The sequence below is a fragment of the Eucalyptus grandis genome, chromosome 3 (assembly GCF_016545825.1).
Source record: "Eucalyptus grandis isolate ANBG69807.140 chromosome 3, ASM1654582v1, whole genome shotgun sequence".
Taxonomy (NCBI): Eukaryota; Viridiplantae; Streptophyta; class Magnoliopsida; order Myrtales; family Myrtaceae; genus Eucalyptus; species Eucalyptus grandis.
In genome coordinates, this window is record NC_052614.1 from 43,883,527 (window position 1) to 43,905,384 (window position 21,858).

The window sequence follows — 21,858 nt, forward strand, 5'->3', positions numbered from 1 at the left end:
TCTTTTCTCTTTGAATTGCGATCCTATGTGCGGATGAAGCTTCATTCAGCGTCAAAAGGGCAGGGGGAAAGCACGCTGCTTTAATGGATGCTTAATGGCTTAATATGGACAGAGATGTCATCCGGTCCTTTGCTTTGGTTGTTGGTCTAATTTCCTGTTCCCCTTTTTCTGGGGAAACGAGGAGCTTTTTGGGACAGCGCTTGTTTTGTTTAGTGAAAAGCAGTGTTTTGTTTAGGTTTCTTTTGGTGGTCCTGTACCTATTGCTTGGGTGGCCAGTAGAGCAAGTCTACGAGGACCGTCCGTCGGGAGTATTTTCCTTTTTGATATGATATACAAAGCCTTGGACTTTGCTGCTGCTGCTGCTGGCATCGTTTGGGGGCGTTTCTTTTCCTCTTGGTTCTCTCTTATCCCTTCATGTTGAGCATCCTTTATGCCCCCCTTGCTAAAAAAAAATAGTTGCTTGCCCTCGTTGTCATGAATCAAATTGATCGTGATTTCACTACGGTTTAGCTTGGTTACTGGTGTGTGGCGATATGCAATGGAAAGAGAGGGTCTTGTTTGTGTTTTCGGGCATTTTTCGGGCATGTTTTAACTAGGAAATATATGCATTTTAGAGTATTAATTATGCATATCACGAAAACTGTCAATTTAGTGGAGGTTGTAATACTTTTTTTATTTGGTTTCTATGAAATTGTCCCGAAATCAATTTTTATCAAGATCCTATTTATACTCAAATCTTAATGCGGTATTTGATAGTTTGCCAAAGGCACAAAAGATCATAGGATGAGGGCGAGCACAACAGAGGTTTTTATAAAGAACCAATATAAATTAAAGTAAGTATGATTTTCAATTTGTAATTATGATTACAAAAGTATATATGATAAATTTTTCTACCCCTAGATATATGTTCACTATAATAAAATAATTGCATTGACAAAATTAAATAAAATATATATGGCCGACCATAATTATAGTCGGGCATAGGATATTATAACCTGTTCTCGTAAATTAAATTAATCTTTCATCTGTGCTTTTCAAGACGATTACAACATAGGAAATTGGGTCTTGATAACGAGGAAAATGATTCATAGCTATGTCGGTCATTTTGGTCCAAGTGGGCTCTCAAATCATTGAGTAACGTGTAAAAGCTATCATCTAATTTTCTTGGGAAGGTATTATAGTTATTACAAAACTATCTTTACTTGTTTTCCTAGAACAATATAGGAAAAAAAGGTTAAGAAAGATAACTAAGGATACGTATGACATGAAGGTAAACAAGTTACTTTGCGTGGACTCTCTAGGGATTGGAATCTACATAAAGACTTCGATAAGAGAGACGCGGAAGAATCATGCCACTATCGTCGATGAAGATGAAGATCCAAGGTAAGAAATCCATTGCATTAAAATCAAATGATGATTACGTGTCTGACTGATATGGACGATGAGGAGCTTGCTCTCATGATAGAAAGATTGAGAAAACTAAATAGAAAAGGAAGAAGGTTCAACTCAAAGAAACAAAGCTTTCAAGAAATGATGAGAACAAATAAAGATGTAGTCGAATGCAAAAAAAGGGACACATACCAACTGTCCTCTTTGAAGAAGAGAGGAAAAGCTGAAAAATTTCGAAAAAGCTCTCAAAGCCCGAGAACACAGGTGATGCTGAGTGTGAAGAAAGTGATAATGGAATATGCCAATCTATGTCTGATGGCACAATCCCGAGACTCGGACTGAGATCGGACTCGGGACGGTGAATTTGAGGCAAGTGATTTTAAAATTCTGTCAAAGTTTCTAAATATATTGATGAACTATGCTTTAGTCTTAAGACTTCTCAAAAGAATTTCCGAACTGAAAAGAAAACTCAGCTCTAAAACAAAAGGAAAATGTTTTAGCGGAAAGAGTTAAAGTCTAGACTTGTATTTCCAATCTTAAAGAAAATGAAGATAATCTTTTAAAAGAAAATGCTTTTAAAAGAGACTTATCAAATATATCAAAGAAATTTTCTATAAGGTCGAAAAACTTGAGAAAATTCTTTAAAAAAAGACCTTACTTCAATAAGTCTCTAGGTATGACAGAAGAAACAATCCCCTTAATTGATTTTCCTAAAGTAAAAGAAAGAATTAAGAAAAGACTTTCGAGTGAGGTTTACAAAAATCACTTCAAGAAAGTTTTTGTAAAACACGTGAGGAAAATGCTCTCGGATGTTCTAAGTGCAACGTATCACTTTGAAAAAGTGTCCTATGGTATGGAAACACATTAGAAAGTATGGGCTAATGTTTGTTTATCTTACTAACACCAAAGGACCCAAGAAAATTTGGGTACCAAGAAAGCTTGAGACTTTATTTTAAATGCGGGTCTCCGTCAAGAAAAAAAGTGGTATCTTGACGGCGGATGAAGACACATGACGGGAGACTCAAATTGCTTTATAAAGATTGCTCAAGTAAATGGTGGAAAAGTTTCATTTGGAGGAAACAACAAAGGAGTATTGTGGGATTTGGAACCGTGAAAATTGGAACTCTCACAATAAGTAATGTTTCCTTAGTGGAAGGACTCAATTACAATCTTCTCAACATTAGTCAATTGTGTGAATCTTTTGGTTTCAAGATCTTCTTTCAAAAAAGAAGGAACATGTTACTGGAATCGAAAAGACTCTGCTCGAATGGGTGAAGACATGGAAATATCTATTTTCTGGATGTGAAACCAAATGAATCGCAATGCCTATCTCAATTCAAGACGAAGCAAGCTTAACAAAAAGCTTGGTCATGTCAACATGAAGCAATTAGCCAAAATCTCTTCCAAAACAGCTTGTTGAGGACTACCCCGATTGCCATACCAAAATTCATGCACTCCATGTATTTTGGGAAAGCAGGTAGAAATTCTTTTAAGCCAATTAATTATGTCTCTACTAATCATGTACTAGAACATATGGATCTCTTCGGACCAACGAACTCAAAGTATTGGGGGTAAAAGTATTGCCTAGTAGTTGATGATTACTCCCGTTTAAAAGCCTTGAGTCTATAACAAGAAGAGCCGGTAGGAGTCAATGAATGTCAATTTTCAAGACTCAACACAAGATGAATCAAGTCAGAACTCATCAAGAAAGAGTCGGAACCACTCCAGATCTTCCAAAGCTTACAACTCAAGAAGCATCTCGTTAAGGATGTTCCAATCAAGAGATCATCAATCAAACAAATCAACAAGCGGCGAAATGAATGAAGGTCGCAATTAGCACCGGATCAAACCAAAGAGCATAGAAGAAGCTTTATTGATAATATTTCTATTCTTCTATTCTCAAGAATAACTTCTATTCAAGAATAATTTTTTATATTTCTATTCCTTAAACGAGTTTATGAATAACGCTTTTGATAATTGCATAGAACTTTTATGTTTGGAATAAAAAAGAAAAAAATGCGTTAACTATGACCCTAAGAATTTCTATTTCCAATTTTTTTTATTTAATTATGAAAATGTCAATGGAGACTTAAAAAGTCATGTATGAACAAAACTGGAATTTTATAAAGATTTAATTGATCACGATATTCTAAGATGGCTTCGCATAATCCAACATAATAGTTAATCAAAGATGGATGGCTAGAAATCGTAGGAAATAGTCCCATTGGTTTATAACTCACAATATGATGAGGTTGATAGTAAATATTTGGGTATTACAATAAACATGTGTATAGGCCTATTGAACTTTTTTAATTGCAAGGAGAAGAACAAGCGTTTTTTGGTGGAATGGGCAAAAACTAAACAACCGAGGATGAAGGCGATCTTAAAGTTGGTGGTGCTTATTTGCACAAACTCATCAAACCTTCAAGAAAATGGCATTGGAAATCTATAGAACACATGCTTATTCAATTGCTATGAACACAGGACAAATGGTAGTGCAAAAAACTTATACGGAGCCATCGGATTTTATTAAAACAGAATTGCAAATAATCTCAAAGGATGTCTCTAGTAGAATCTTAAGCAAAGAAGATGTCTTCTCTCACTGGGGTCGCCAAACTGTCCTAATATAGCATTTTCTTTAAGAGAAAACTATATTCAAAAAACCATATTGTAAAGCTTAAGAGCTTATTCAAATTTGAATCTAATTTTCATCCAAAAAAATTCATATTTTTTATGCACTAATTTAAAACTAGTTAATACTAAAATCTATTAAAAAACTACTCAAAATCTAATTACTAATTTTCCTAAATTTCTGAAATTTTTAATTTTTTATTCCAACAAATGAGGACTTGGATCAGGTTAGGAGACTTGGTCTAGATTTGTGTCTCCCGCAGACTTTGTGTTAATTGTGTAAGGACAATATTAGGTCATGTTGAGCTTGTTTCTCCAAAATGAACTTGTTTCTCCTTTTGTTCCCGAGAACAAAAAGGTAGTTTTTTTTTTTTAGCTTTTTATTTTTGTTCCAAATCTATTTTTTGACCACTTTTCTATTCTGAGATTAGAAAATTTTAATTGAGATACACAAACGGATTTATGTTTTCTCTCTCCGAAGAACAAAAGAACAAAAAAAATAAAGAAATGGAAATGTTATCAAACACACATTAAATGTTCAAAATACCTTTGGAATTTTTATTGATATTAAGATCAAAGCCTAATTTATTTTATAATCACATTCCTAAAAGCAATCATACACAATATTTATACATAATGGATTAAAATAATAATAGTTTTCGTGTCTAACTATAATTATAGTGTCTGACATATAGTTTACTAGCTCTCTTTCAATATCTTTTTTTTTTTTTTTTTTTATAATCATAAATTTTATCAAAATGCATACTTTGCAATCATTATTGGCAAATTTGAAAATCATAGTAATTCTTATTTGATATCGGTTCTTTCATTTGAGCATCATTTTATTTCGGACATTTAGTTTTTTCGCATCTTATATAGATATTTAGTTATTGTAATTAGTAAATATCGTTCCTCTATATAAGTCATCGAAGGTGATTAACAAATACAATATCATTTAAAAATACAATGATCATAATTCAATTAAAGATCCACACCATCAAAGTTTGTAGACTTTAATTATCTACCAATTGAAACCATGATTATGACTGACTTTTAATTACAGTCTAAAATATGTAATAGCAATTTGATCTACAAATATTTGATTAGATGTTTGTCATTTATAATTTAATTTATAATAAGTTTTGACTATAAAGACATAACAAACTTAATTTTCAACTTATACGACCAATCATATTAGTAGTTTCGTAACTGTTTCGATCAAATATAATCATCCAATTTAATTTGATAAACCGTTGATTATTAATAAAAATCGTATTGTGATGATTCTGACTGATTTGGTTTTTATTTAATTATTAAAAATGCAAGGTCATTTATGTTCAATTCGTTCCTAAACCTAACTACAAAATCCATCCCCTAAGCCAGTTTAAATCATCAATTTCGCTTCAGTTTGAATGGGTTCAAACAAACCAATGTATGGTCATTGCTAGTTATTGCATATGCACAACTGCAGTTACTCCATAGCAGAACTCCAGCACAAACATCGAACGACTACTCGGGCTAAAACCACAATTTTTCTTTTGGTGCTAGACAAGTACAGAATCATGCGACCAATTGATCATTACTAAAATCAAATGCCTGAATCGAACAAATCATAATATTACCACTCATCATCAGATCAAAGTCAAATTACAATTAGCTGGGGGTCCAGTAAAAAATTTCAGTATATAGGGACTTAAAAGAATACAAGGGAAGTGGAACCAAACTGAAGGAAACAATCAATCTCTCGTACATGATTCAAATGGCCAGTATTCATGCAAATCCAACCAAGAACTGCAGATGAACCAGACGGAGGTCCAATGGTGTGGACAGAGGCTTGTATTCTCTGAAAGGAAAGCTTTGTCTTGGTGACTGACTGGGAGAGTCTCTTTCGCTTGTCAAGCTCGGTCTTATTTTTTTTTCTGTTCATAGTAAAGAATGTACATCATCGATGATTCTGGCGAACAAAGGCCTGTGGCAAATCACAAAGTTAAAATGGCTACATAAGCAGCTGCTGTTCTTCTGCGTTTTGAACCCCAGCAAACCTCTAACTTGGCTATCTTCTTTTTGGTTCCCAGATATCCTTGACAGTTTTGAGATCCACAGCAGCACTCCACCTCGGGACCAAATTGTACAAATCTTTACAGAGGGAAAGAGAAAAGTTAAGAAGCCATTGCAGGGGCTTTTAACTTATTTAATTTAAGTGGAGTAAGGTAAAAGTACATCTATGAATGTTATTTCAAGGCTGCACAAGCAAAAAACATGGATCATACTTTTTAAGTTTTCAATCAATAAAGCCTCACTAACCTGTAATCATATGTTAGTGGCTCACCAACTTTTATTGACCGAGCTGCAAAAACACCCACCCTTGTTTCCCCCTCAACTTGCCTGAAAAAGTCAACTTATTGAGTCCCAGAGTTCAAAGATTGTGGAACGGTATCCCCATTAGAGAGAGAAGGCATTGCCAACAGGAAAGACTATAAAACCAGACATGTAGCAAGAACTGTATATTTGATGTCTCATTAGATGAACCAGAGGCATGAGAGGATTGCTGGATGTGAGGAAGAGACTTCAGACTGATTGGGGAAACTAACAGCCATGTAAAACTGATATTTATTGTATACTGATGCCTTTCCTCAGGCCAAGTGGCGCACGAAAGTTTTAAGTTTGTCTACACTAGAAAGCTCAAGCCAGAAATATTTTTTTGAGACTCCTATTTAACGCATGTCAGTCTCACTTTTATTTAAGAAGCCTGAAAGAAGACAGTTGCAGATGTAATATTTGATATACTTAACACATAATAAAATAGTCAAATATGACATTTGCAATGTTAAATCACAAGGGCTAAGGAAGCATCATATAACATTCTGTAGAGACTGCCTCTCGGTTGACAGACCAGGTAAAATTGAATCTAGAAATTCCTAGCCAGGAAAATTGTTTGATTTGACAAAAGCATGGGAAACTTTTTAATGCTAACATATATAGTGAGTAGAAACTTAAGAAATTTTTTTCCTAGAAATGACAAAACAGCAATAGAATCAGGTAGTGGAATTGACCAAACTAACCACTTCTCCAGGAAACAGTTAGGATTGCAGCCGTGGTTAAGAAAGCGAGATGCATTTCCCTTGAATGTTGCATCAATTGTGAAGTCCTTTCGTACCTCACACATGTAGAAATTCTTCATGCCTCTAAATTTCATATCCCAAAGCCTTTTTTCACATAAAGCATCATCGATAACTGAAGCAGGGATGGTGACTGATGAAGTAAGTAAATTGAAGAAAAATCTAAACAATCAGCTATTTAAGAGTAGACAAATAAGAAAGTTCATTAGGAGCAAATGATAGCAAAGCTGCCAAATAAGTGACTGATGATATTACAAAGTTAAAGAAAATCTCTAAGAGGCCCTAACCCAAGGTCTTTAGTCTTCAAGGAAAAGAAAGATCAAGTTGAATATCCCTTAAAGGCCAATTTGATTCATGAAAAGGGTTTCAATTTTTTTCCTTTATGTGAAAATGAAAACAGATTTTTTTTTCTATTTTTAGTTCTCTGTTTTCTTAAAAAACATATTTGGTTACTGGAAAATTTAATTAGATATGAAAATCTTGAAAAAGTATGTGTTTTCAAATTTCTGGTTTCATCAAGTTACACTAAAAGAATACATGTTGCTTTGATTTTAACAAAATTACTAAAACCAAAATTAATTCCCTGAAAAACTGTTTAGAAAATTTTTGTTTTATTTTTCTACTCCATCTTTCTCTTTCCTTTTCTTATCTTTTCAACTATAATGCTCAGGATACTTCGCTGATCTTTAGAATCTTATGCAATTGACATAATAAAACCCTTGATGTGGAAGCTTTCTCCATAAACATGGCTATGGCGAGTCTGTGATAATGGTTAAGCACTTCTCTCTATCACAAGTTGATTGACATAAGAAGTTGCAGTTGCCATGAAGAAGACCAGCTTAGTCTGGAATGAAACATGGGAATTCTCTTTTGACTGAATGTTGTGAAAACAGGAAAAAGGTGTTTTTTTATCCTCCAGCCTATACATAAAATAAAACTACTGCATTTTAAATTGAAAATATGTCCAAAACCATCCCAAACACATTTTCATGGTGTTCTGTCATTGTTAAATGAGAATGAAAATGAAAATTTCAAAAACTTGCATATGCCAAACAGGCTATAAAATCTACATTAACAACAAAATGAAACGGCAACAAAGAGGCCTATACTAGATCTGGCATAGATGTTACATAAACCTCACCAATATAAAGATGAGACAAACACCAATGATCTCAACTACTGACAACCCAGGCAAGAAAAAAAGATGAGAAAACACCACTGATATTAGCCACAAACATTGTTTACCTTCTCCGATATATTCAATGATAAATTCCCCTTTATTTATGGATTCAGCTGCCTCTACACCCCAACCACAGAATTCTGTCTGACATGGAAAATAATATTTTCCATTTAAGTCATTGAATACAGAACTTCAATGAATAATGAAAGTAAAATTGCAAAATAATGTATCTTCTCATTCTTAGAAACAATATACTCAACAGATAAATTAATTCAGTGTAACTGAAGATACTATCTTACTTTAACAATCTTTATCTTCTTGTCCTTCCGAAATGGCCTGTTGTTGCAATTTTCTGGGCAACGACAAGCCTTTGAGCAGCTTATGCATTGGACCCTATCAGAAAAGTTATATATGCATCATTGGCTGGGACAGAACTCAAAGAAAATAATGCTATACAAGTAATTGATAAAGCATACCGTCAGAATAAAACTTTACAAACACAATTTTGAGTCACATTTACCCCTAACTCACTCCTAGAGCACACCATAGTTAGAGTCCAAATGACCAGATAATCTCATGCAAGACTAAATTTCCACAACCTTAGGCTGATTGAAGCAGTTAAATGACAGTACTATCAGCGAATTGGTAATTTGTCATCGACCAATTTCTTCACTATTGTTATTAATGTCATGTATCCTTACCCAGTAAATGATCCTAATAAACACTAGAACAGCACTAGGACTCAAGATAGTGAATCAACAAAGGCATTCTAGGATGCACCATTGCACTCTGCCTGGCTACCCATAAAACGCCCATAAGTCACGAGGCACATGAACAATACAAGATGCACATTTATCAAATAGAGCGAAAATTCTATAAATCAGTGAGATGGAAGAACTTGATGTCTGGTTTTAAATTTATTTCTGAGGCCCCCTTAAATGTGTTGACAATAAAAGGAAGAGTGCGCTGTCAAATTTCTTAACTAAAGAAACTAAATGCAGGGATGTTGCAGTGACCTCCCCATGCATCCCCAATTTCTCCTTCCTCCCTCTGTGAGTGTGGAGAAGTACAGAAAAATTAATTAAGCTGCTTTTCAACCATCAATGAAAAGAGACACACACTACAATTTAAGAGTCTAGAGTGTTCGTTCCCAAGTACGCAGCCTAAGGCTATCACTGATAAGGCTACGTATGTAGAAATTAATATGGTATTAATGTATAATTCTTGCAGACTGTAAAATTCATTAATTCTTTTAATGTTGTATGAGACGAAGATCCCCAATATGAGTGCAGGAAGGACAGTTGTAACACTGGAGTAGGCAGAAAGATCCTTACTAATACCTGCACACACAATTATCAGAGCACATGGAACTGCAACTTGAGCATCCAATACCATCACCAACATCGTCACGCTTCTTTCTGATAAGATAAATATCTGATTCCAGTAAAGGCCAGTATCATACAAGTGATGACTGCAACAATGATGGGTGAATAAAACATCAACCGGTATGGATCCTCCGTATCTTTTGTCATCCAGAATTCTCCACTATAACATTTTTCTGTAATTGCCAACATGACCAAGTACTCTAAACAATATAACACAATGCAACACAAAGGATACTTCGCCTAATGTGCACGTATGGAGGTGGCTCCATCTTATTTTCAATCATGTCTTTCATTGTTATATCAAACTTAAACTCCTCTTCATCATAAGGTGTAGGTAAGCGACTGAAAATTTCCTACAGTAGCAAGTATATAAAAGTTAGCGTCCCAGGGTAGCACTTAGAAGGATCAATAAGCAACTTCCAATCATTTGGACATCAGACTGCAAAAGAACTGGTCTATTTATTGCTATATGGCTATCTAGCAGAACTTGGATGAACATAAAATCATCAAACATAAAAAGTAAGGTTAATAGTGTTGGGACACATGCATATTAGGGCAGGATAAGCAAAATTTGTATTAGAACAGATATTAAATTGTCTACAAAGACTACCTAATGTCATCTCAAGTGGAATAGACACTATGGACATGCGAGCTGCACTCAATATCAGTTCTAGGGAATATATACATTAACCACAATATAGTTTGCAAGTACATGTAACAACCTGCCTACAGGCTACAAAGCATTAAAATGTCCTTAGGAGGAAGTAGGAACAAGATGATAATATGTGAAAACCGCAATTTCCATGGCAACTGTAGAAATGAAAAAACCAGTATGTAAAGACTTTTGTCGAGAAACAATGGGAAATCTTGTCAAAAGAGATGAAAGAACAGATGATTAGAGCACACATAACTGTTGTTCCACTGTCTCCACAAGGGAAGACATACCTTATCACCATTTCACTTGGTAGATGCAGCATGCAGAATACTAAGTGCCAATAGTGCTTGTATTTTCAATTTAGTTTGCAGGAATTAGATATGTATAACATACAAATGCCAAAATGGATGTCTTCTTACACTAAGTGGATCTAAAAATGGTGTTAATGACTGCATTCAGGTAACACCTAACAGAGCATTCATTAAGTCCGTGCATAATTCTTTACTATTGTTCTTTTGGAAGTGCAGTTTCATTGGATTTCAATCCCATGCCATACCAATGAGTTTGTAATGTTCACTAGGTGCCATAGTTAAATCATAATATATGAAACTACCCCATATAACTTAAATAATCAAGGTTCTCCAATGGCTGACCTCTATGTCTGATGTCGAAACAGCATGCTGCTCATTCAACAAACATGTAATCCTGTCAGCCAACCCGACCAGTAAACTATAGGAATAATATAGAACTTCAGAACGAAATACAGATAAACTTAAGGAAAATTTGAGGCAACTTGATTGTGGAAAGAGAAAAGGAAAATGGGCTGGAAATTTTGAATATTTGAACCATTGAATATTGTCTAAAACTACTACATTGTTTAGTAGCATGAAAAGGGTTAATAGAGCGTCATACTCTTTAAATGAAAACATCCTAAAGTGGTATTGTCAAATAGCTTCACCAGAAAAATAACCTCTCTGATGAAGCAAAGAGATTGACCTTCTTAACCAACCGTGAATTAGTCAGATGCCTCCAACAGACAGCTCGACCTGGTGGATTCTTCAAATGCATCACCTTTTCCGGCCATGCCGCACACTTATAATGTGAGGCTAAAGTGCACAGCACACATCGCCAGTGTGGTTGTCTCTGTTTGCAGATGAAGCATGCCTTCACGAATAAAACACAAATGTATACAACAAAAAAATTACTTGCAGACCATGCAAAGGAAAATGACATGTAACTCGCTAAATTAAAAAAAATTAAATAAATAAAATGGGCAAAGCATCAAATTGTAAAAGAAAAAGAGATCTCACATGTTGTGGACACTTGAAATTCTTCAAATTGGATACCCCGAGCCTTTCCTTTGCACATGACGAGTGATAGGTCCCATTACAACCACGAACCACACAATGCAACTCCTCATCGGGGAATATAAAATGATGGCAAATGACGCATTTCGCCTGATACAGAGTGAAATGTCATTCAAGCAAGACCATGCTCATGACTGGAAAGCCCTCTCACGCTCTATTATCCACATTAAAAAAGGGAACAGAGACCGGCAGAAAAACCTTTGCAGCACTACTCATTTGTCGCTGCTGAATTGAGTAAGTCGTTTGCAAATAGGTTTTTTTCTATCGTTCGAAAATTGACCCATATAAAGGCGTAAGCAGTGACTCAAATATTACAGTAAAAATTGATCAGAGGCTACCATATTTCATGTAACAGTAAGTCTCAAGCACATACAGTTATTATCCTGACATAGATAACCTTCACGAACTGCTAAAGATGACGAATACAATTCAAAGAACTACATCAACTCGCGGAGTCAGCCACATTTCCCCACCTGCCCAGCTTCCAACCAACAAGCAAAGAGAAATCGAAGAAAGAAAACGAACGCCGGGGGGCAGAGATTACGGAGCTCTCACCATTCTCTTGGCACCGACGAGGAACGGGAGGAAGCACTGGGACCGCGCCTCGCCCGACCCCACCTTCCGCTCGGCCCAGTCCCCGACGTAGTCCTCCAGCGTCCTCGCCGCGTTCCTCCGCGGCGGCGGCGCGGCGCCCCAGTTCTGCGAGTGCCGGTTCCTCTCCCGCGCCGGCTCGCGGTCGGGGACTCCGCCTAGGGTTTTCGGCGGGTGCGGGAGGGGGCCCTCGGCGGCGCCGCGAGGAGGGGCCGACTTGAGGCCCGAGCCGCCGCCGGAGCCGCCGCCGCCGCCGCCGCCGCCGCGACGGCGAGAGGCGAGGAGAGGGAGGATGGGTTGACGCCCAGGTCCGGCATGGCTCCCGCTCGGGCTCTGCCGTGGCCCCGCCTCGTCTCGGTTGCAGAGGAGGAACCCTAGACGGATCGGAGGAACGTGTCTGAACGAGTCGAGGAGAGAGAGAGAGAGAGAGAGAAGAGGGGAGGGAGCGGGGAAGGGAGGGAGGGGTTTTTGGTTTTGGCGGGAAACGGGATTTCTTTCTTTTTAAATTTTCATTTTTTATTTTTTTTCCATTTGGGCGGTGTGAATTTTTACGGGGCGGGGGGTTTCGGACCAACAAAAGAGGGGCAAAGATTAGGGGCAAGTATAATCCAAGTTGGGCTAGCTAGTCCAACACCTAATCCAAAGACTAGTTCGCACCATGTTAGTATCTAATTTTTGAGATGAAGGACCAATTATGTTGAGCCTAAGATTGAGGACCAAATTGACCTTATGGTTCGGTTCCAAAGTCAATTCGGGACCAACCGATATATATATATTTTTTCATTTTTTATATTTCTCAAAGGGACAAACATATTACTTGAAATTACATATATATAAACAATACGACATTGTAAATACCAATATATATCAAACATAAATATAAGATAATATAACAATAGAAATTTACTTTTGCTAAAAGCGACAAGCCATAAAACCAAACACACGAGATGAGGGAATAGAGGCGAGCGCGACCAACAAGGTGAGCGAGGCCAAGGTGGGCAAGCCAAGCCAAGGTGAGTGAAGAGGGCTTCTTTTTCGTTGAACTAGGACTGTTTCTTTCTACTTTTTAATTTACACAACAAATTGAACTATGAAGAAAATGAAGGAGGAGGTGCTAGAATTTAGAGTAGACAAAAGCATATAAAGTTTGGGTTGAACCAACCCTAAATTCTTAAGACTAATGACCAACCCCCACAATACACAATCCAAAGGTTTCAAGACCAATGATCGACCCAGTCCCCTTGAGAATTGAACTAGGACCAACCGGTTGGCCCAATCTAAGTTAGTCTAGGATTGACTTTGGACCAATGCTCACCCTTAGCAAAAATAGGGTTGAGCAAGACCGACCAAGCTAGCTGGTTCCTTGGGAATGCCGATCTAGTTCTCAATTTCTAAAAGTGAAATTGGTGTTTGAATGGTCTAATTCTCTATTCCAAGGGGAGAATTGGGTCGAATCGGATTACCTATACCAATTGTTTTCTTACTTATTTTTTTTAAATGTCTCACGTATGCTTTCTCTCCTCTTTCGATCTTTCCCTTTCATCGCACGATGCTCAATCCTACCTCTCTTTCAGTCTTTCCTTTTTTCTAGGTCTCCTTCACCTCTCATGGAGTTCGGGACATTTTTTCATTTGAATTCGACTAGTTTCATTGGACTGCTAGGAAACCATCCTGGTTCCCGAAAAATAGGAACAAGTCCCTCTAAACCAATTTCCAATTTTGGGGTGAAACTAGATTGAGAACCGATCATCAGTTGGCAAAGATGAGAGGAAGCGTATGATATATTTGATATGGCCATATTTCTTTACCTGTCTACTTAAAAAGTGCTCCGAGAATACCTTCTGATGAAGTTCCTTATACGAATCATTTAGAAGTCAATTTACTTTTTTGCAGAAAAGCAACCTATCAAAGAATAATCTGAGTTGTTTGAGCAAAGGAATGGATAAGAATCGTTTAATATATATATAACCAAGGTACCGTCAAATACATCTTTTCTACAAGAAAAATCCATTGCAAGTGCAGCATTGGCTGCAGTCTAGAGCAAGGAGGAATACTGCAACATCCTTAGAAGAATGCTTTTTGAAGCGGAAGGATCACAGTGGATCTTCCAAATCTCAAGACAATACAGACGGATCCTCACAGTCACATCACAGTGGAAACACTAATGAAGACGACTACTACGAGATCAACCTAAACAAAGATTAATATCTTTTACATGCATTTTTATTTGTTTGACAATGTCTATATAGACAGAGGTCCAGGGTGGAGGATTTGTTAGCAAAGTGAGTAAACCTTGCCGATTTTGTTTCCATTAAGATCTGTTCATAATAAGCAAGTGTTTTGTTTGGGTTATGTGGTTTGAAGAACCAGTTTTTTGGAAAAATGTTTTTTGCGAATTTGATTGGATCCTCGTCGTAGAATCCATCTTCTACAGTCAGTATGGAAAGCCTTGTTTGGTTCAAAATGTTTTTTTAAAACATTAAGGTCGGCATCTATCATTTGTGAATAAGTGAGAGAATGATGAGGAGAATTTGCATTTTTTGGGACTGGTTCAGGCTGATTTTGTTGATAAATAGACCTGGAAATCCTTGATCTATTATCTAAACCACTAATTTCTGGTTCAGGAGGTGTCTCATGATTACTTCTACTGGCGGAATGAGGTAAATGTATTGTATCGTGTGTGGGAGTGTCTCTATGCATACTAGGAGGAGGGCTTGCCATCTGGCAAAAATCTGTTTTGATGTAATGTTTAAAACGTCTTTTTGTAAAACATCTTTGGCTGATTTGCAATCAATTCTCAAGAGGAATTTTTGATTTAATAAATTTCATTGGAATTTTGATATAGACAAAACTATAGCAAGTATTTTTTTTTTTATTATCGAATAATTTTGTTGAGTGGAATTCCAATGTTTTGATATGAACCGAACAACTTGTTCTTTGTTGTTATAGACCTGTTTGATCTTTAATCTCATCAGGGAATTTATCAGTAAAAGAAATTGATCTTTCAATGGGAGTTATAGTACTTAAATGTATCTAATGACCTAAGAATCTAATCTTAGTTTTGAACAGTGCAATTTTAGTAGGAGAGACTACAATACCGTTTTGTATTATTATTTTTATGAAAGTAGATAAGTGTTTGAAATGTTGTTCTATATTGGAAGAGAATACTAGAACATCATCTATATAAACTACGATGTATTCTAAATAAGGATTGGAAATCTCGTTCATAATTCTTTGGAATTCTGAAGGGGCATTTTTGAGACCGAATGACATAACATTCCATTCATATTGGCCAAAAGGGACCATAAATATTGTCTAATCACTGACCCAAAGGCCAAGGAGGAATACCTAGATAGATTACATTCTTCCCGAACGTCTTCTATAGACAAAATACAAACTTCCAACATACTTGGCTAGTCTTCTTCAAAGATAACTTCCCAAGACAAAGCCTACCCAATTGGTTTAGCTCTTGGTTGGATTTCTTTGGTCCTTTGGACATTATACTACACCCTATAGTCAATCAAGGATACCAAACATTTCGTAAACTCTATACACCAAATCAACGTGATTCAAGGTTTCCATGCCTTATGCATTTTTTCATAATATTCAAAATTTCATGGGTAACAGCTTGGGAGTTTGGATACAATTCATCCACCAATTTATATATATAGAACTTTCGAAATGTGGGAGTTGCTTCCTGGAGACTTTCTTCAGCCTCGGACGTTGTCGTGAATAATTCTGATTACCCCGACCGGAGGCTTGTTGGCTGTCGGCTAGGCTGAACCTTTCGGGGACCGAACTCGGTGCATGAACGTTAGACTAGGTCTCCTGTGTAAGGTCCATGGCCATCGGACTAGAGATCTTGGCAGTCGGGGATGAGTTTTGACCAAGCAAACCCCAGTCCTCACGCTATCAAACCTTGGAACCCATGGCCGGGTCATCAGGCCCTTTTAAGAGCATATAAAGATTTTCCAATCAATAAAAGCCAAAACATCAAAAAATAAATAATTCAAGAAAATTATCTAAAAAGTCCTAAACTTTTCAATTAAGCAAATTTAGTTTTAAACCTATTGCATGACGACTAATTCAATCCTAAACCCTTTAATGCTACTAATTGAGTCTTAAACATTTTAACGATTTGCTAATGTAGTTATTCTAACTGATCTTGGCTGAAAATTGCTAACATAGAGATCGAGTTAGTACTGGCTATCCTATATGGCATAATTAACAATGACGGGCAATTCTTTTTAAATTTTATGAAATTATTTCTCTATTTTTTGTCTCTTTTTTCTTTTTCCCTAGTTCCCTCCACCAACGGTTTAGTTCCCTCCACCAACGGTTGGGTTGCCCGTGCCGGACTTTGGCAAGGGTCGTTGATGGCCATCAAATGGCAAAAGGAAATAGAGGAAAAAGAATAAGGAACAACAATCTCAAATTTAAAAAACAACACACGAACACCAGGAGTGTCATAACTTGGCACAAAGAGATACTTAAGTGTCAAAACTTACGAAAGTGACACTTGAGTGCCAAAATCGGAATAAAATGAATTAGTTAAGTGCAAAACGATGTCGTTTTGGTACTGATGTGGTAAATAATTAATATAAAAATTAATTATATTAAATTTAAAACATAATAATAATAATAATAATAATAATAATAATAATAATAATAATAATAATAATAATAATAATAATAATAAAAAAAAGGTGGAGGAGGAGGAAGGTAGTTGGCGGTTGAGGGCTCGCCCTCGCCGCCGCCTCCCCGCCGTTGCCAAAAGGTGGGGGAGGGTCAGTCGAGGCTGCCAAGCTTGGGCCGAGGGCCGGCGACCTCAGTCGACCAGTGGTGAGGACCTATGAAATGATAATTTGTATCATAAATGGACTTTTCAAACCAAATCATATAACATTTCATAACGGAATACTTTTCATAAACCGAAATTAATATTCTTTCACAACTCATTTCATCAATTAGGATATCTTTAGTAAAACATATCTCAATTCATTTAAGAATTCAATTCATAGATCCGATTGACAAAGTAGTATATATGTAGAACCTTTTAAAATATCTTTACTAAAACATTTCTCAAACCATTCACAAATGCAAAATGTAATAAATGCTTGATCTAGATTTTTATGCAAGAAAATGCCATAAACATTACTTTCACCTTTTAACCAAATCATACTTTGCACATAATATATTTGATCCTTTTTCTTTTTCAAAATATGAGTTTAGAAATTCAAAAAAGAGATAGCATTACTCACCTAAATATGTCACAAATCAAATAACAATGCTCATTGGAATCAACAAGCTCGTAATCTTATCATATAAGCGAGAAATAATATGAAAACCAAATAAAACAATATCTCAACTATGACTAGGCTAAACCAATCTTAAACATTGACAAAATTATTCTCACGTATCAACAAATTGCTCACTTAAAGTGATTATTCAAAGCTATTCACAACACGGAGCTTGAATGTAGAACTTAAGAATTTTGCTCTACTAAACTGTTGTTTCAATTCGACGCAGGTTAAACCCCATGGCTCTACAACACTATTAATCCATGATTTCCATGAAATGCTACAACTTAAAAACTCCAAAATTGGATTTCATGGTTCAAATATCACACAATTTCGATTTTGAACCTTAATTTCGAAAAATACTTCGATGTGGTGAAGAAAGTGCATAAATCCTTACTAAGTGTTGCGATATGTAGTTGATTTAACTTGACGAAACCCTTGTAACTTGTACGAGCAAAACCCCTCCTCTTTTTCCCCTTTCTTCTTCTTCTTCCCTTCTTTTCTCTTTTTCTTCTTTCCCTTTTCCCAGTTCGTGCGTTCGGTACTCTACCCTTTATATAAGCTGAAACCCACCCTTTCACTTCTCCTCTAGACTTTTCAAACTTTGCTTTGCACGGGTCCCACCACTAACTCGAATATTACAAAAATGACTAGAAATGAACTCTGTACTCAATAAGCTACTCTCACTGCAAGTAATTCTCGTGGTGTTTGTTTAGGTGGTACGAGGTAGACATTTTCCATAAAGGAGGAAAGTTGAAATAATCTTTAATAATACATTAATTCCATTTGAGCATCACTTTATTTTAGAACATGAGGAAAAGCAGAAAAAGATAAAAGAACAAAAGTCATGCAAAGTATAGGAAAGAGGAGATGAGGCTTTTTTTTAAGAGTGCGTTTGGTTACCATTATGTTTCCGGGAATTATTTTTGGGTAAAAGAATACGTTTGGTAATTGTACAAAATTTCTATTTTCTCGGGATAGAAATGTTTGATAGGATTTATTTTTTTTAAAATTTTAATACTTTTATTATATTTTTCTTATTTTTATTTTTATTTTTTATTTTCCCTTTTTTATGCTTCTTCCTCCTTCTTTGTGGCTGGTCACCGGTCGTCATGGCTGGTGACTAGCTAGGTGAGGTCCGGTGAGCTCATTGAGCCCTAGCGAGCCTCGGCCTCTCTCTAGGCCAGGCTGGTGGGTTGAGTCTCATGTTGCTTGGGCGAGGTCGAGCCTCGGCTCGCCTGGAGACCGAGCCTCATCGATCACTAGAGGTGTGGTGATGGCTGGTGACCAGTTGGGACTGGGAGGGAGAAGAAGAAGAGAGAAGGAGAAAAGAAAGAAAGGAAAAGAAAAGAAAATAAAGTTAGGCTTGATTATTAAAATTGTTTTCCCGAAATAAATAGCAACTTTTTCACTTTTTGATTTTTTTCAAATTTATTTCTGAGAACAAAAAAATAGATTTTTGTTTTCGGGAGCAGAAATTTTACCAAACGGATTTCCGTTCTTTTTTTGTTCCAAGGAAACAAAAGGATAGAATCAATTGTTCAGAAATGGTTATCAAACAGGGCCTAAGAAATCTATTTTTCTTGGAGTGATTCTCAGCAATTCGCTTGTCATTTTCATTGTTTCGGAGACCCTTAATTAATAAATATAGAAACGTCTATGAACGGCCCTTCATTCTCAACAGCTCACTTTGACATCGTTTTCTTTCTTTGCATCAACTGAGAATGGATAGGCTCCTGAACTCCATCGTCCAATTCTCTCTGACGAAGAAAAAGTAGTCAAATTGCTTGCCTCAATTCAATATGCTGCGTTATTTACCTCAAGCCTAATTCGAGGAGTTCAAGGACTAGGATTCTGAAATGCTGTCGCTCGAGGAAGAGTGGAAGAAGTTCCTAAAGAGCTGTAAGAACTCGTACTCTGTGAGATAAAGGCGGTCGAGCATCAGTGATGTATTGAGCCCTTCACTGAGAGAGGTGAATGGGCGCTCGAGAGGCACGATTGCTGCAAAGAACTGTAATAGATCATCTCCGCCCAGATCAGCAGGAGGATTGCCATTTGGCGCATTGCTACTAGCATTTTGTTACCGACTAGATGACGCCGACATAAGCAGAGAAGCTTTTCTCCAGATAATGAGCAGATGGTTCTCGCGTTACATGATGCGGTTAATCTCCTCGAAATGCCATTAGTTCCTTCTGGCCTGCTATCCATAAGCATGCATGCAAGGTCATCAAGACGCTCTTCCATAAAGTTCTTGCTGGACCAACTTTCAGCCTGCCTATTCCTGCATAAGACCGAACTCAGTGACCATCTTGCCCTGGAGGTGAAAGATCACAACACGGGATTTCTATGTTGAGGTGATTTATCTATGATTGCAAATTAGCAACTTATATTTAGAAGTCACATCTACTTGAAATAATTCTGTTTTACTTTCGATGAATGCGATTTGGCATTACTAAGTTGGAAATTTGCAACCTTAAATGGGTTATCTTAACTCATTGCATTAGAATGGTAAAGTCGGGCAACCAAGAGACGAAGGAGAATCGCTAAAAAAGTTGAGTGAGTTGGCCCCCAAGATTCGCAACTAAGTTACAATTACAACACACGAATGAATCAATCAATGAGTTTTCTAAACACACTTGCCAAAATTAAACCTATCTGTCTTGTGAGCTAGGAGGAGCCAAAGGAGAGTAATAAACTCCCTACCTCTCCTGAGCTGTTGTGCGTGGCTATCCAAATCACAGTGATATGCAGCGTAACACAGTGTCTTTGTCCACACACTGCTGATGATTTCCAATTTTTTCTCTTGCGTCAACAATTTCCTTGACAGTTGCTGTGCATCAGGCAATATGAGTCATCCTAGTTCAATCACAGGATCTTCCGGCTTTTTGGCGGCATGGTCAGGGAGTTTGACAGTTTGTAGGAATTGGCAGGCTGAATGGTCATCCTTCATTTCCGGTTTCAAATCCTGGAGCTTCTTGATGACTGTGCGTACATGCTCGTAGATAACTTGCCCGGAAGGAACTGATAGCATTTCAGGGAGATTAACCAGGAGATGCATCATGTATTCTGAGATCCATTTGCTCTTTTCCTTAAGAGAAGCTTCACCACTTTCGTCAGCATCATCTAATTGGTAACAAATGCCAGTGGCAATGCTCCTGCCAAACTCGGTGCGGATGCTCCATTCCAATTCTTTGCAGCCATTGTGCCTCTCGAACGCCCATTCGCCTCTTTTAGTGAAGGGCTTAAAGCCTCATTGACGCTCTGCTGCCTTCATCTCACGAAGTACAAGTTCTTGCAGCTCTCTAGGAACTTTTTCCATGTACGCCTGGAACCTGTATTTCTCCAACTCTTCCTCCGGGCAACAGCATTTCACGATCTTAGTTATTAAGCTCCTCGAATCAGGCTTGAGGCAAAAACGAAGGAGATTGAACTGAGGCAAGCGATTTGACCATTTTTGCTTTGCCAGAGAGAATTGGACCAGAAAGTTAAGGAGTCTTTCCATTGGCAGTTGATGCTGGTACTTGATTGCCCATACTATTGCCTTGTCTGAGAAGAGCAATTTCTGTTGGAAAAATATGGTTTTAAATTGGGTAAAACAATGAAGTCGGATCTTTAGAGTAATCAAGTCGGACTTTGAGATGTGATATCACTTTTTTTAAAGATTTATTTGCCCCACAAAGTTGCTAATGGTTACCGGCAAATTACCAATAGTTTCGAGTCCGAATACAATTTAAAGATCACGGCTATAGCCAACACTGAAAAAGTGAAGGTGACATTCTTGTGATGCAAAGTCTTTTCTGAACATCACTGTGAATCCGGAAAAGGTCAATACAATGCACACAAAAGTAAGAAAACAGAGCATAAAACCTACCTTAGTGTAGATAATGGGCCTTTTTGTATAGAGGGCATCGAACATGAATCCTAGTTCGATCTTGGTAATCTTGAAAACCTCAATAGGTGGGCAATCGTCTATCGACAGCGAAGAATGGGAGATGTACAATGGGTGGTAGATCCGATTTTTCGAATGTGGTTTTATGCGGTCGTAGTGGTAAAATGTTTTTAGAATTAGATCTGCGCCAGGAATATCTTAGGTAAGTTGCAAAACATCTCAGGGAGGGTATTCTCTTCATCGTTCCTCGAAATGGCCATGTCCGCCTCCTGGTGGAGAGCAGATTTCAAAGCCCATGCTTTCTCCCCGTATTTGATGAACCCGGCGAGAAATATTGACAAGTTTAGGAATG

The 21,858-nt window shown here is 37.0% G+C and overlaps 1 protein-coding gene across 1 annotated transcript; it reads right to left on the minus strand.

Annotated features, from left to right (window-relative positions):
- Positions 1-5,617: 5,617 nt before the first annotated feature.
- LOC104436711 (histone-lysine N-methyltransferase ASHR3) lies at positions 5,618-21,119 on the minus strand. Its single transcript, XM_010049561.3, has 14 exons — positions 20,876-21,119; positions 20,487-20,740; positions 19,534-19,628; positions 12,282-12,810; positions 11,670-11,816; positions 11,369-11,523; positions 11,013-11,088; positions 9,940-10,057; positions 9,660-9,753; positions 8,619-8,712; positions 8,385-8,463; positions 7,083-7,254; positions 6,325-6,405; positions 5,618-6,156 (listed from the first exon to the last, which is right to left on the minus strand). Exons 1-14 carry the CDS (start codon positions 21,117-21,119, stop codon positions 6,000-6,002), a joined length of 2,295 nt encoding a protein of 764 aa, XP_010047863.2. The 3' UTR covers positions 5,618-5,999.
- Between the last annotated feature and the right edge of the window lie 739 nt (positions 21,120-21,858).

Excerpts from the sequence above, each read along its gene's own strand:
- LOC104436711 (XM_010049561.3), bottom strand. The coding sequence starts at position 21,119 with ATGGAAAGACTCCTTAACTTTCTGGTCCAATTCTCTCTGGCAAAGCAA. Across the intron at positions 8,464-8,618 it reads AGAAGATAAAGATTGTTAAA|ACAGAATTCTGTGGTTGGGG; the intron begins GTAAGATAGTAT and ends TTTCCATGTCAG. Across the intron at positions 6,406-7,082 it reads AACTGTTTCCTGGAGAAGTG|GCAAGTTGAGGGGGAAACAA; the intron begins GTTAGTTTGGTC and ends TGACTTTTTCAG.